We start from the raw sequence: 13,371 nt of genomic DNA on the forward strand, positions 1-13,371 counted from the left end.
GAAGACAAAGGATATAGTAAAATTTGAATTAGTTGAAACACCTAAATAGGACCATGTCAAATATGCAGAACAATAATTTCTCAGCAATTTTTAGGGAAAGCTGTCATTTTAAACTCTAGCAAATTTGGTAGAAGATATGTTCTAGCTCAAGCCACCCTCATGGAGGCTCTTAAGCTCCATGACCCAAAAGTGAATAGCTTGCAGAACTTGCTGAGACCATGCTATTTTGATTGTACCCAGAAGATGAAAATGGGAAGTGTGACTGCCCTTGAAAACCTATACTATACTTCAACAAGTCATAATTTCTGAAACTTCTTTTGCACAGAAGCCTCAGTGATGAATCTCAGCTTCAAATGGCATTATAATGGTGTTGAGAAAGCTGAACTTCATTTTTCAAATCAAGGAAATTGTGATTTGTAAGAGCTGAGAGGCCCAGCAAGCCTTGCTGCTTGCTTTGCTCACTCTTTTTTGTTACACTGTTCTGCTTGGACATGCCCAACAGAAGCAGGTGCATTTTTTTTTATTTGGGAAGCATGATTTGACCAATTGCAAGCTGTACGCATAGTTTCAGGTGTGTCAATATTGATTTTTCTTGTAATAATTAAGTATTTTTTTAGATTGTGGTTTAATAAATTCCTGTCTTTTCATGATTTCTCTGTGCTTACTGAAGTGTGCTTGTTGGTGTCCTTCTTGGGCTTTATATCTGCAGAGAAACTCCCTCTTTGCTTAAGAGGAAAAAAGAGCAGTCAGTTGTTGAAGTTCATGTATTCAGGAGGAGATGCTTCGTGAAGTATTTTAGAAGGAAGTATAATGTAAATGGTGCATAACTTTTTATGAATTGGGCTCACAGCATGTAGGCCAGATGCCAGGCTGCTAAAGTGAAGCAGTAATGAGAGTTCAGAAGTTGTTTGTGACTAAAAACAATGGAATAAACAGTAAAATACTTTCATCTCAATTAAACCCAGTCCTGAGGCAGAAATGTTAATTTCACAGGCTCCAAGACACCATTTATATATCCTGGTAATTTTAGTTCACCGTTTGTCATTAAGGAAGCAATAACTAGCTTTATGTAGAAAACTTCACACAACTGATATAATTGTTAAAGAAAAAAATGCCTAACTCCTAACTTTCACCATTTTTGGCTGTTTGTTTCAGTGGTTTTGGTGTAACTTTAAAAGAAGTCACTAATTTTTGCTTAGTTTTGTGGTGTAAAAACTAATAAAGCACTCTCTTAAAAATTTTCCACATGCCATAGGCTTGTGAAATCTAAATTAAGGCAGGCCTTAATTGAAGTGTCAAATATTTGTGCACAGTTGTACATATGTACTCAAAAAATTAATGAAGCCTTTTCCTAAATCATGTTCTAAATGAGTAGAGAGAATTCTCTTTAATTTTGATAATCTAAGTGCTGTGAGCAATTCTAGTAATTTTGACTATCAAGCTATTTTTTATTTGCCCCTTGAAGTAAGAATCTTAAGAGCACACTTTGCCTTCATATGCCTTTTTCTGCTTTTTGCCAAAGGTCATGCTCTTAAACCACAAGTTGCTTCCATTTTTACATCGTTTTTGGATGGACTGAAAAAGTTCTACATCACAAAGGTAATTTTGGGGTTTTTAATATTGATTTGAATATTGTATGCTACTCATAAAGTTGAAGATTTTTTGGTAAATTGCTTCTTATGCAGCTGAGTTTGAGTGTAACTGATACTATGGTGTAAGAACTTGAGGTTCTAAAGGTGGTTTAATTCAAATGAGATTGCGTTTGAGGAGTTATTCCAAAAGAGCTGATGTCACTGGTCATACCTGTATAAGAGATTAATATGCTTTGTGTAACAGTAACTTGGTGACAGGGGAAGACTGGAACCAGTTTACCCAGCTTGCAGACCAGTGATAATCAGTGAATACTGATGGACTGAGGCCCACACTCTACTATATTTTCATTTTCCTAGATTTTTGCAAGGCATGATCTACCTTGTTATTACAATGAACTAGAATTTTACAAGATCCTCAAGATATTTGGCACATTTTCCCATATAAATCAGTTTTTTGTCTTTCTGGAATTTATTCCTTTTTAACCTACAATGATTTGGTACTAAAATGATGTCATCTAGGCTTTTGTATTAAATATTTTATCTTATTGATATTTTTTCCTCCAAATTACCTAACTAGAGAGTTACTGCAAATATGGCTATTCAAACATAGGAAATTTCATTTTTTTCCAGCAGTGGGTGTACTTCTGGAAAACAGTGACCTTTGCTGGTTCTGCTGCTTTTTCTTGGATTATTGAAGTGGGAGATAACATGTGCCTGAGGCTTCTTTTGTTAGGGAATACATATTCTGTTTAGAGATAGCCCAAAAGATTTTCCTTCCCTCCACATTCATGATGATTATAGTTTTCTTCTGCTTTTATAGCTGATAGGGATAATTGATAGAATATAAATATATCTCTATTGCTCAAAGCATTTATGTTTTTTTCTATAGCATAGGTTGTGCCTATCCTGTTTCTTAACAGGAGGAAGGAGGTGACAGATAATTTGTTATTTCCATTGACTTATCCTGTCAAGGAAAAACTTAAGTGTTTTGGGAGTAAATTTTGAATGACTTTTTTCCCAGTCATTCCTCTTAATTGCAGCAACACTCTCTGACCAGGGCATATGCCATGTATTTGAAAACTGGAAACCTAAAAACCTTTATTCTGCCACATAGACTGTGACTAATGGCAAGTTTGTCTCTCTTTGCAGTTCAAAGGATTTGATCCCAACATACTGTGTGTAGCTACCTTGCTCTTTGAGGGTGACAGAGAGAAGGTTCTTCAGCATGAGAAGCAAGTCTATGATATTGCCACCAAGTTTGGGTATGCTTTTCAAAGAACATTTTCAGTGTGAAGCTGGGAATGGACTGTCCAGGAAAAAATTGGACTACCATATTTTTTTAGAGGTTACTGTATGGATATGTTCTCAATTTAATAGTTTGAAGTGGCAGCAGTCAATTAGCTACTGAATGTTGCCTTTGATACGTATGGCTTGTACTAATTCATAGGTAACTTTACTGAAAAACTTCAGCTGTGTATTGCAGAAAAATATTTGCTAAATATAGAATGAATGTTATCAAAATGGGAACCAGCCCTTTTAATGACAGGCCTTAGAGGTGTGGAAGCAGCTTGTTTTGCATTCCTAGACTATATTTTGACTGCAGAAAGGGAGAAAAAATTATAAGGATGATATTAAAGTTTTGCAGAATTCATGTGAATGTATGAATACAAGAAACTTGTTTATTTGAAGGAGTGCAGTGATTTTCTGTCCCACAAAGGGACAGAAAACACTCATTGAAGTGGCAGGCTGAGTAATCAAGCAGTTTCTTTCCTTCTGCCTTGATTAAGTGGGATTGATTAAAACCATAATTAAAACTGATTTGTCAAGAATGTACTATTATTGCTAATACTAGTCTCAGCTATTCAAATATACATATAAGTGTTGTTTTAGCCATCTCAAGGCTATAATTTCTGAATTTTGTGCTTTTATTGTGCTTTTATTCTGTTACTTCAACTGTGAATCCTTTTGTATTTTGGTCATTCAAGATGACAGTGTATTGGTTAGGGGAGAAAGTTGTCTGTATTAGAGCCATTAGAAGATGGTGCTGTCTGTGCTGCTTGGTTAGGGCTATTAGTGAAGTCTTTAATAGTTTAACCTGGTTTAAAACGCTAAACCTTTCAATGGCTTTATAGTATAAAATATTTCAATTCTATGCTTCTTCAGGGTGTCCGATTTCACACCCACACCCATCTCTCAGATTTATGGGAGCTTGTAGGGAGACTGATTCCAGATGCATAGCACTTTCTTGTTCTTAGAAACCAATAGTTAAAAACAATTGCTTTCATAATAATCTTTGCTAGACTAGTGAAAGCAAGGATTTCCTTTTTCTTTAGTGCTATAACCTTTGTGTCTTTCTTTATTTCATTCAGATCTCTTACGCTTTGGGGATCTTAAGTCTTGGGGTCTCATGACTTGTGCACATAAAAGCACACAAATTCAACCTGCTTAGAAATGTAATTACCCATGTTCCTGTAAATTAATATCCAGGATATATTGTGACTGCTTGTGTTTCTCCACTCTTTTGTGACTTTTGAAGACTGTTTTCCAAGATTACATCTAATACTTTGTAAAGTTCATCTCCAGGTTATAGAATGAAAAGAGAAATGTCTGGTCTGAAGTATCTTCTGATTTCTAGTGAAGAGACCTCACTACTAACAACTATTTTAACACAGCTTAGGCAGCTAAACTTGCACATATGTTTAATAATCAAAGTTATTTTATAAATATTTTTGTAAACTGGTGACTAATTTGGTGGAAAATTAATTAAAGTCTTGTAAATTGCAGTGGCTTGGCAGCAGGGGAAGATAATGGACAGAGAGGATACATGCTGACATTTGTCATCGCTTACCTTCGGGTAGGTCAGCTTTTGTCTGCTGCAACTTCTGTTAATTAATGTAACAAAACATAGAGATGTTTCTTTGAAGATGCTTTCTCTGAAACCTGAGTGCAGGCTGCCTTGGATGGTATCTCAGATTCCTCCCAGAGGTTGTATCACTTCAATTTCTGAGCAGTGATTATTCATGGAATTTCATCTGCAGAACACCATATAGACATGAATTTATATTCTTGTCAAGGAAATACATTCTTTTAAAGGGTAGGGAGATTAGATTGAAGAGTCCACAGGGTGAATGAAATAGGAGGCTTGGAGTGTACTTGAAATACTCATGTGCTCACTAGCATTTTTACTCTTCTTTAGCAATCTGCTTATGACTGGTTTAAATCAGAGTTCCAGCATAAGACACTTTTAGTCTAAACTGCTGCAGCTGTTCTTACACATTTTAGTCTTACTGTTGGAGACTTTTTTATTTTTCAGAACAATATGCACATCCTGAGTGATTTGCTGGGGACAAATTACTGAATCTCTCTTTATTTCAGCAGGTTGTGTGTAAGATGGGAAGATGTTTGGCTTTTTTTTATCTAGACAGCAACTACATTGCAAAAAAATATTTTTACTAGGTATTATACTGATGAGCACAGTGAAACTCTTGGTACTGTAGTGATAAAAATATTTGATTAGTGTAGACATACTGACAGTCTGGCAATTATCTCACTGTAGCCATGACATCAAAATGTTTGTCATTTTTGTCTTTTAAGAGCTTCCCTGTTTCCCTATTAATAATAAACTTATGTCACTGGGACATATGGGTGTTTTTGCTAAATTAGAATGTCTGTTCTTCTCCTGCAAACTAAAAAGTTGTTCACCTGATCACTGTGTAGCATACACTGGAATCCCAGATGCTGATGTTGAATGTTACTGATAATTTCCTTACTCTTTTTATTAGGACCTAGGCCTGGATTATTATGTAATAGGAGAATCATTTGAGACATCTGTTCCTTGGGATAGGTAAACTCTGATTACTCTTCAGAATTTCTTAAAACTTGATTTAATTCAAATTGTTCCTAACTCATGTTTGTTTATGAGGATGCTTCTTTTAGGCCTTACATGTATTGGATGCAACCTGACATACCTTGAGTCTTGCCAGCTGTGTGTTCTTGCTAAAGTTGCTGAGAAATTACATACCAGAATTTTGTAAATGCAGTGTATCAAGCATTCAGCAATATTTCATCTTAGGTTAGCTTACTGTAACAAATTTAGGATTTGAAGTTTCCCTGTTTAGGAGGCAGGACATTGGTGACAGTAATTGCAGCAGAGGATGAGCAGCCATGTGTGTGGGATCAGCAGTGTATTTCAAAGGGATTAGTCTGTAGTGAAGATGAAAACAATCAAGTATATTTAAATAAAGTTTTTTTTCTTTTTCCAGTAACGTAGGGAAATACTGAAAAAGTAACTTCTGCCCAGGATTGATATCTTTCACCTAAGGATATTTTATCTATTAGCCATGGTTGAGAAACATTTGACCACAACAGAGTTTAATATACAAAATCATTTTGGATGCTCCGGTCCTTTTGCTAAGCCTGAAATCTCTTAAATAGGATCTAAAGTTATTTGAATAAAAGCTTTACAACATTCAATGCAAAGTCTGATGACTTAAGTAGGCAACCGTATACCCTTGCTATTGAATTTAGTGGCAATGGTAAATTCCAGCCCCTGTTTGAAAATTGGAAAAGTGTCCTAAGAGCGTAGAAGAAAACTGAGGACAATTTTAAAGTGAAAGTTCTCTTCCTTTTACTTTAGCTTTATAAATTTTTAAGCATGCTAACTTCTTTGTCACAATTTTTTTTGCCTCTCCCTCTTATTAGAATACAATTACTTTTTACTTGAGAAAGTATTTAAAATTGTCCTCACTAAAGCAAATGCTTTGAAAACTTTTTTTCTACTTTGATTCATAAGGATCATGTAACTTTCCATAAACTGATGAACTTGTTCTTACAGGTAGCAGATACTTGAATAAAATATTTATCTGACTTTCTTATTCACTAAATGATTAAATTCTCTTGTGTTCTGTGAATCTTTAATGTAGTTCTAAATCTGTGTAAAACATCAAAATCTGAATTATAGCTCTGCAGACTTTTGTGGGAGAATGTGTAACTGAAGCAATGGTCATTTGAAAACAGTGATTTCTTTTGGTTGCTTTAGCACTTTGTTTGCACCTGGGTTTGTCCTATAAGAACCTAAAAAAAATGGCAGAACAAATACAGCTTCTAACAAAGTCTAATAGCTCACTGCCATATTAGAGTTATAGTGTTTCAAATTGGCAGAGTAGTGCCCTGCTGAAAGATCTCCAGTTTTGGTCTTGCAGCAACACAAAGGTATGGTTTTAGTACAGTGGCAGACCTTTGAGTTCTCAGGATTTCTTCTGCATTTGTTAACTACTTTGCCAAAACTTTAAGGCTGTTTTGCTAAGAAAGTAAAGACATACAGAACTAGGTAACCTCTTTTTTTTTTTTTTTTTTTTTTTTTTTTAACATTTTTGGCAACTCTTGCTTATGAAGAAGAGCTTTTAGATTCTCTGTTTCAGAGTAAACTTCCTATTCAGGAGAAGTGCAGAAAAAGCAGTGGAGTCTTGATGAGGACTATTCCTAGAACAAAGTCTAAGCTAGTTAAGAGTGATTTTAGAAAGTACTCTTATATTGTATTACATTATGCTTTCTTAAAAGTTTGTGAAGTTCTTTTTTTAGAAACTGTATAAAATCACATACTGAAATATTATTTTAATGTGTTTCTTGTTACAGGGTTTTGGACCTTTGTAGAAATGTAAAGGAAAGGATAGTACGAGAATGCAAAGAAAAGGGTGTTCAGTTTGCTCCTCTTTCCACCTGTAGGTAAGCCACGCAATAATATAAACATTTTTTCTAAGTCTTTGTTCAGTAAGAGATCTAGTGATGATATTACAAATACTAGCAGGCCTTCTTCTTGAACCTGCAAGTGGATTACATGGAAGAATTGGGAGTTCAAGTGATTAGTAGCTCTTGCTTAGGCTTTAAATTCTTGCTTATATGGACAACAGTCAATTGTAATTACTTAGGAGCTTCAACTTTCAAAGTTGAAGCGCCTCATAGTGTTGAGTCACTCATGGATTAGGAGCAAAAAGTATAAAGAAATATTTTTTAAAATGCTGTTTCTTTGAATAAGATAGGAAGCAATCTTAGGAGTTTTATTATGTCACATAGTGGTTGGCTTAATATCGTAAAGCTTTGTAATGCAGTTCTCTTCAACAGGGTGACACAGACTTACGATGCAGGTGCATGCGTCTACTTCTACTTTGCCTTTAACTACAGAGGAATTAGTGATCCTATTCATGTCTATGAACAAATTGAGGTAATGTATAAGGAAACAATAGTTAAAGGGGGAAAAGCTGATGACCTGTATTTTGTTCTGAACCTATTGGCCAAGCTTACTGATGTTTGCAGGAAATAACTCAAAAGTATGTTTGTAAAGCTTTGATCATTATCAGTAATAAGAAGTACAAGCTAATAGTCCATCAAGTAGAGAAAAGGCTACCAGGTGGCAGTTTTTAGATATCAGTACATCACTGAAGTATAGAAGAGCTTGACCTGGAGTTTCTTGGATGGAAGAAGCTTCAAACCTTAAACCCCAAATCCATGGGAAATTAATCTTCTTTAGTTCCATTATTTACAAAACCACTTCTTCTGCTTAATACTCAGTCTGTAAAATGCACGGTAAAACTGTCAAGATCATACCTTATTAATAGTGCTGCATGTAGAGAATAAGGAATGGTACTGTCTCATGCCATTTCTGTTAGGCTGAGATAACAATTGGTCTAAGCCCAGTCTATTAGACCAATTGTAAGCTGCTTCAGCATGAGCCAAGCAGCTCTGCAGTACTTCTGCTGTAACACTACAGCTGATGAAACACTGTACTGACCTAGTTAGGTGAAAGGAATATCTTGGTTACCTTCAAGATGTAATTCTTAGAAGGACTATGGTCAAACTGCTTTTTGTCCTGTGTTCTGGTTCCCAGCTCAAATTTCAGCACCAGAAAATTGATAATAGGACTGTAGAGAAATAGTATTTATAATTGGGATATCATTCTTCTCATGCTTATTCTTTAGAAATTTCTCTTGAATTTGGCAAGTGGGTGCAAATTTTTATTACAAGTTCAGAGGCTTCCATGCTGTTGCATATAGGGCACTGAAGAATGTAATACTTGAGTATTTATTTAATGAAACTTACTTAAAACTAGATATTACGTTAATTTGAATTAGTTTGTGTGATGACCTGAATGCACATTTTCCATTGTAGTGACTAAATTTAACCTATCCAAGTGAGTTTGCTGACCAAGTAAATGTACTTTATGGCAGACTGAAAAAAAAAAAACCTCTTAACTGCACAGCTGCAGTTATATATGTTATTCCTAAAACAGTACACCCTTTAGAAAAAAAAAACCATGTAGTGCTTGGGCTTAGAAAAGCTTTTGTTGTTTATACCTTCTAAGCTCTCTTAATTATTCAGAAGTGAATGGCAAAGAAGATTCTACAACTTGAACATTCTTAACATAAAAGACTAAATTATCTGCCACAAACTGCACCCATGAAAGGCTTGTGTCTTGTAAAGTACCTCGCTGCCTCAACCAGGATCTTGGAGATCTGGGTTGAACTCTGATCTGAATAAGGATCTTGACTAGCTCTGAGAAGCCTGTTTTCAGACTTCTTTTTTGAGACTTAATCATCTTCCAAATGAGCATCCCAACCACTGGATATTTTAAGTTTTGTCTAGGGGAAAGTGATCCATAATATTCCATTATTGAGAAATACATTTGTTACAAGAGATGCCATTTGAAATGTCGAGGCTTTAATGTTTATTTCGAAGACTCTTACGTATGTCTATCTGAAGGCTTGAACTATAATTTTTATCGATATAATGTACCCTAATTACTTCAGAAACTTTTCATACGCATGTGTGTATGAGTGCAATAGCAAGCATTTAATGAAATCCAAGAGTCTTGTGCAATTGCTGTTGAATAAATACCATCTTTTTCAAATTTAGAGGGCTGCTAGAGAAGAAATACTTGCCAATGGAGGAAGTCTTTCACATCACCATGGAGGTAATGTTCTCAGTCTAATGTTAGTCTCTTTGGTACTGCTAAATATTCATAAGTACATAAAATAGTTTGTAGTAGAATTCTGAAAAATATTTTGTGGCATTAACTGAAATTACTGGGGGAGGATCAAGGGAGGAAGGATATCTGGCATTTTTTTCTAGAAACTTCTCACTATTTTCAGTTTGATCACTTTGTCTTAAACAATTTTTACTGATCCTTGTTTAGATATAGATCAGTTACAAAGACTTCAGATGGGATTTTCACAGTTTTAAGTCAGTTTTGTGTCCCTTGTGGCTTTGTGAATGCTGTTCACCCAAATTCCGGAGCACTGAGGCGAAGTGTCTGAATAAAAGGGCCAGTGACTTTGAACTGGACTATGTTGCAATCTACCATTTGTTGTATAATTGGTGTTATGTAAGTGTTGACTTTACTGGCCTGCTGTGTGCTAAGTTCTAGTTACCTAGTTTCCTCTCTTGGAGTTTGGGGATTACTTGTCCTGTGTTACTAGCATCTTCACAAGGCATTTTGTGCTTATAATATTAAGAACCAATGTCATGTATAAGCAATACTTCCTATTCCTGAGGCTTTTCCCACATACATGGATAGTCTAATTGGATTGCATGTGTCCTATATAGCCTTGGATGTCAGGAAGACTTGTTCTGACATCAGTGTGATTTGTGCAACTACCTTTTTGCAAGTGATAATCTTCATGCGTTTCTTCTCTCTACTCTCTTGGGGCATTGCTTGGTCACAGATATAAGAGCAAAGAAGAGTTGTAATGGTTTTAAAAAAGCTAGAGAAAAGATTTGTAATTCTGAAATCTCTGTGTAAGGGAAAAAAACTAAGGGGCAGAAGCTGTGCTTTAAAACATGTCAGTTACTTCCTAAACTTGAAGAGAACTTAAACTTTTAGCTAGGGCTGTTTTCAGGCATCTTTTGTGATGGAAACCGAAACAGACTCTGCTTTAGCAGTATTAGGATGTGTAGGTAATAACATGAGTGAAAAGGTTTCAGTAGTTTTTGTTTGATATGCTCTTACAGTCCTCTGATTAAATGTGTAATATGGGGTGTAGTGGGCCTGTCAATTCTCACACACTGGATGTGGGATTACCCCCTTGATGTACTCATGTGCTTTCCCTGCTGTGGCAGCTCTGTTTTACTGTGACTAGCATTTCATCCAACCCACATGCAGCTGGAGCTTGTCACACATTTGGATGTATTTGCCCTCACCATATAAAACCTTTCTTACCACATGTGTTGAACAAGAAAAAAAAAAATTATATAGCATTTTCAAACCCTTGCATGCTTGAACCTTGTGATTCCACAGCTATGAAAACTGGGTTTCTGTTTGACTTCGTATGCTCCTGTGGTATTCATGACTGCCTCTGATACTGGTATATATTTTCCACTTTGAGTGGTTTTGTCTGGCAGTTCATTGTGTTCAATATTCAAGATTAATTTTTTCCTCTTCTTAGTAGATGTGGTGCTGAAAATTAGCCTAATATTGTCAGTTTTATTTACTGACCTTCAAGCCTTGTAACTCTTAGCACTGACTGTTCTATTGTGTAGGGTAAAAGAAAATACTAGTGCAATTTCCTTTGGTGTTTGTCTTGTAATTGTGATTAATAACAGTTGTTTTCACTATCTGGAAACAGACAGGCTTATTTGTCTGCCTACAATCACGCTGTGATAAATGGAGCTATTTTAACTCTGGGTTTGTGTATCAAAGAAAACAGATGTAGTCTGGGACTTGAGGCTATAGGAAATACAAAGTCTGCTTAAGTCAATGTTCATATACTCCTTGAGTGAAGAAATGGTCATATATGACAGTTTGAGTTGTATTAATATATAAATTACTTTACATCTAGGGAAGTACCAACTGCATGTAGGTGCACAGTAAGAACTGAAATACTTTTAACCTTATAAAGAGTAGCTTGAGAAGGACTTTACTCTGGATAACTCCTTCTTCCCCCACCCCTGATTATAGTTGTCACCCTGTCTTGACTGTGTCCTGTACTCAGAAAGGGACATAGCACATCTTCAGGCACAGCTCTGATCCTTCTTTTCTGGGCACTGAGTATCTTTTGATTTGAGAGTCATGTAGGGTTGCTAGAAAGCCATAGATAGTGTTTAGAAACTTAGCATTTAAAAAGCAGCATTAGGAATGGCAGTTTCTTGTAGATACAAGCTTAAGTTCAGATAAACAGTTATTCTAATAATTTATGGCGATAAACAGTTATTCTAATAATTTATGGCAAGCCCTTAAAACACCCATATGATGTGTCACACTTGAATTTTTCTTGAGGAGGTACCAGTAGGTATGACTGGTGTATAAATACAACTATAACCCCTTTGGGGTACACCATCAGAAAGGGAGAAGGTTGGATTTGTAATTGATCCTTTTCATATTACCAAGCTAAGGACCCATGTAAAACTAAACAGTGTAAAAAGTAATGATACATTGCTTCCATTTGAGGGACTGTTTTAACTGCAACTGGCTGCTTAAGGAAACAATTACCAGATTGTGGGGTTGAGGAAAATAGCCCCATTTAGCCACTTAACATAATAGAACTAATTTTCTTCTATTTTCTAGACAATTGATTGGAATAAAGGTTAACCAGGTAGTCCATGCTGCATAGATTTAGCTATAGTATCAATGACAGTTTATGTAGGAAAATAAAAAATAAGAAAAAAAATCCCACAACACTGAAAACCAAAGTAAAACCCCCAAAACAAAGCAAAAAACAGATGTTACACCTTGTTTGCATTCAATTACATGTCTGACATTGCAATTCTTTGGCATTAAGAGGCTGTGACTTAAGCTATACACTGCAGTAATTAACTCAGACAAGGTACAAAATCTGAAATTATAAAGTTATTTTATGAGGGGGAGTTGAACACATTCTTTTCTACAGAGTGGAGAAAATCTTCTACCCTTAGGTTAAGCATACTAGAGTTTACTGTACTCATTAGAATGGGTTGAAACGGATACATTTGTTAGACATGGAGTAACCTCATGTGAAATACAATAACACAGTTGTATTTTCCTCCTTGGTCTGTTGAAAGTCTTAATAAAATAGTTGTCTTCAGTGCCTTTTCAAAAAAAGAAAAAAGGAAAGGACCTCCCGATTCAATTTGAAAGTATTTCAGCTGTTAAGATACCCAGTGAAAATATGCAAAGTGTTATGGTGGTGGTAAGTGTCAATTATGCAGTAGACTTGGTGTACACTGCTCCAATATACTCCAGTGCTGCCATATTTTACATTAATGCACTGACCTTTCTCAGTATTGCAGAGTTCTCCCTGGAAGAGTAATAGCATGTTAATCAGTCTGTATGGACAGAGAGCTGCTCTCTGGAGGGACAGCTAGCTTCAGGAAGAGCAACAGCTGGATGAGCCTCATCCTTCTTAGGACCTGTCACTGCTGCTCCTTTTGCAAAGCTGTTGTTACGCAGTTACTGTCCCTTCAAGTTGAAAGGGCTGGAGCAGAGGAAGTCAAGAGCCATGTGCAGTGCCATCAGAACCTGTTTCCACTGGGACCACACAGTACTATAAATCTGTTCTGCATGGCTGTAGAGTAATTCCTGGAATCCATCAGCTACATGAATTTTTTTTTCTTACAGAACTGTTCATGTGTGCCCTGGTACTTCATATTCCTAAAGTGAGAAAACCAATTGCTTCCTGCTGTTTGCTCACTTCATTTTGAGCAGCCAGACTTTTTGTAGCCATCCAGATGCATTTTCGAAGACAGGCAAGTGAAAAAGGGCAATGGAAAGATGAACTTTTCCAATGGAGAAACCAACATGGAGCAGCATGTA

General features: G+C 35.9%; 1 protein-coding gene across 3 annotated transcripts in view; it reads left to right on the plus strand.

The window, feature by feature from the left end:
- Positions 1-13,371, plus strand: part of AGPS (alkylglycerone phosphate synthase) — a 50,475-nt gene that overhangs the window by 30,611 nt on the left and 6,493 nt on the right. For all 3 annotated transcript variants that reach the window (XM_021552519.3, XM_085585129.1, XM_085585130.1), the window contains exons 13-19: positions 1,523-1,599; positions 2,742-2,854; positions 4,377-4,446; positions 5,375-5,436; positions 7,227-7,316; positions 7,713-7,812; positions 9,501-9,558. In XM_021552519.3, coding sequence (XP_021408194.1) covers positions 1,523-1,599; positions 2,742-2,854; positions 4,377-4,446; positions 5,375-5,436; positions 7,227-7,316; positions 7,713-7,812; positions 9,501-9,558 — 570 coding nt within the window. The remainder of the gene's footprint in view (positions 1-1,522; positions 1,600-2,741; positions 2,855-4,376; positions 4,447-5,374; positions 5,437-7,226; positions 7,317-7,712; positions 7,813-9,500; positions 9,559-13,371) is intronic.

This window comes from Lonchura striata, chromosome 7 (assembly GCF_050655825.1).
Source record: "Lonchura striata isolate lonStrDom1 chromosome 7, ASM5065582v1, whole genome shotgun sequence".
Taxonomy (NCBI): Eukaryota; Metazoa; Chordata; class Aves; order Passeriformes; family Estrildidae; genus Lonchura; species Lonchura striata.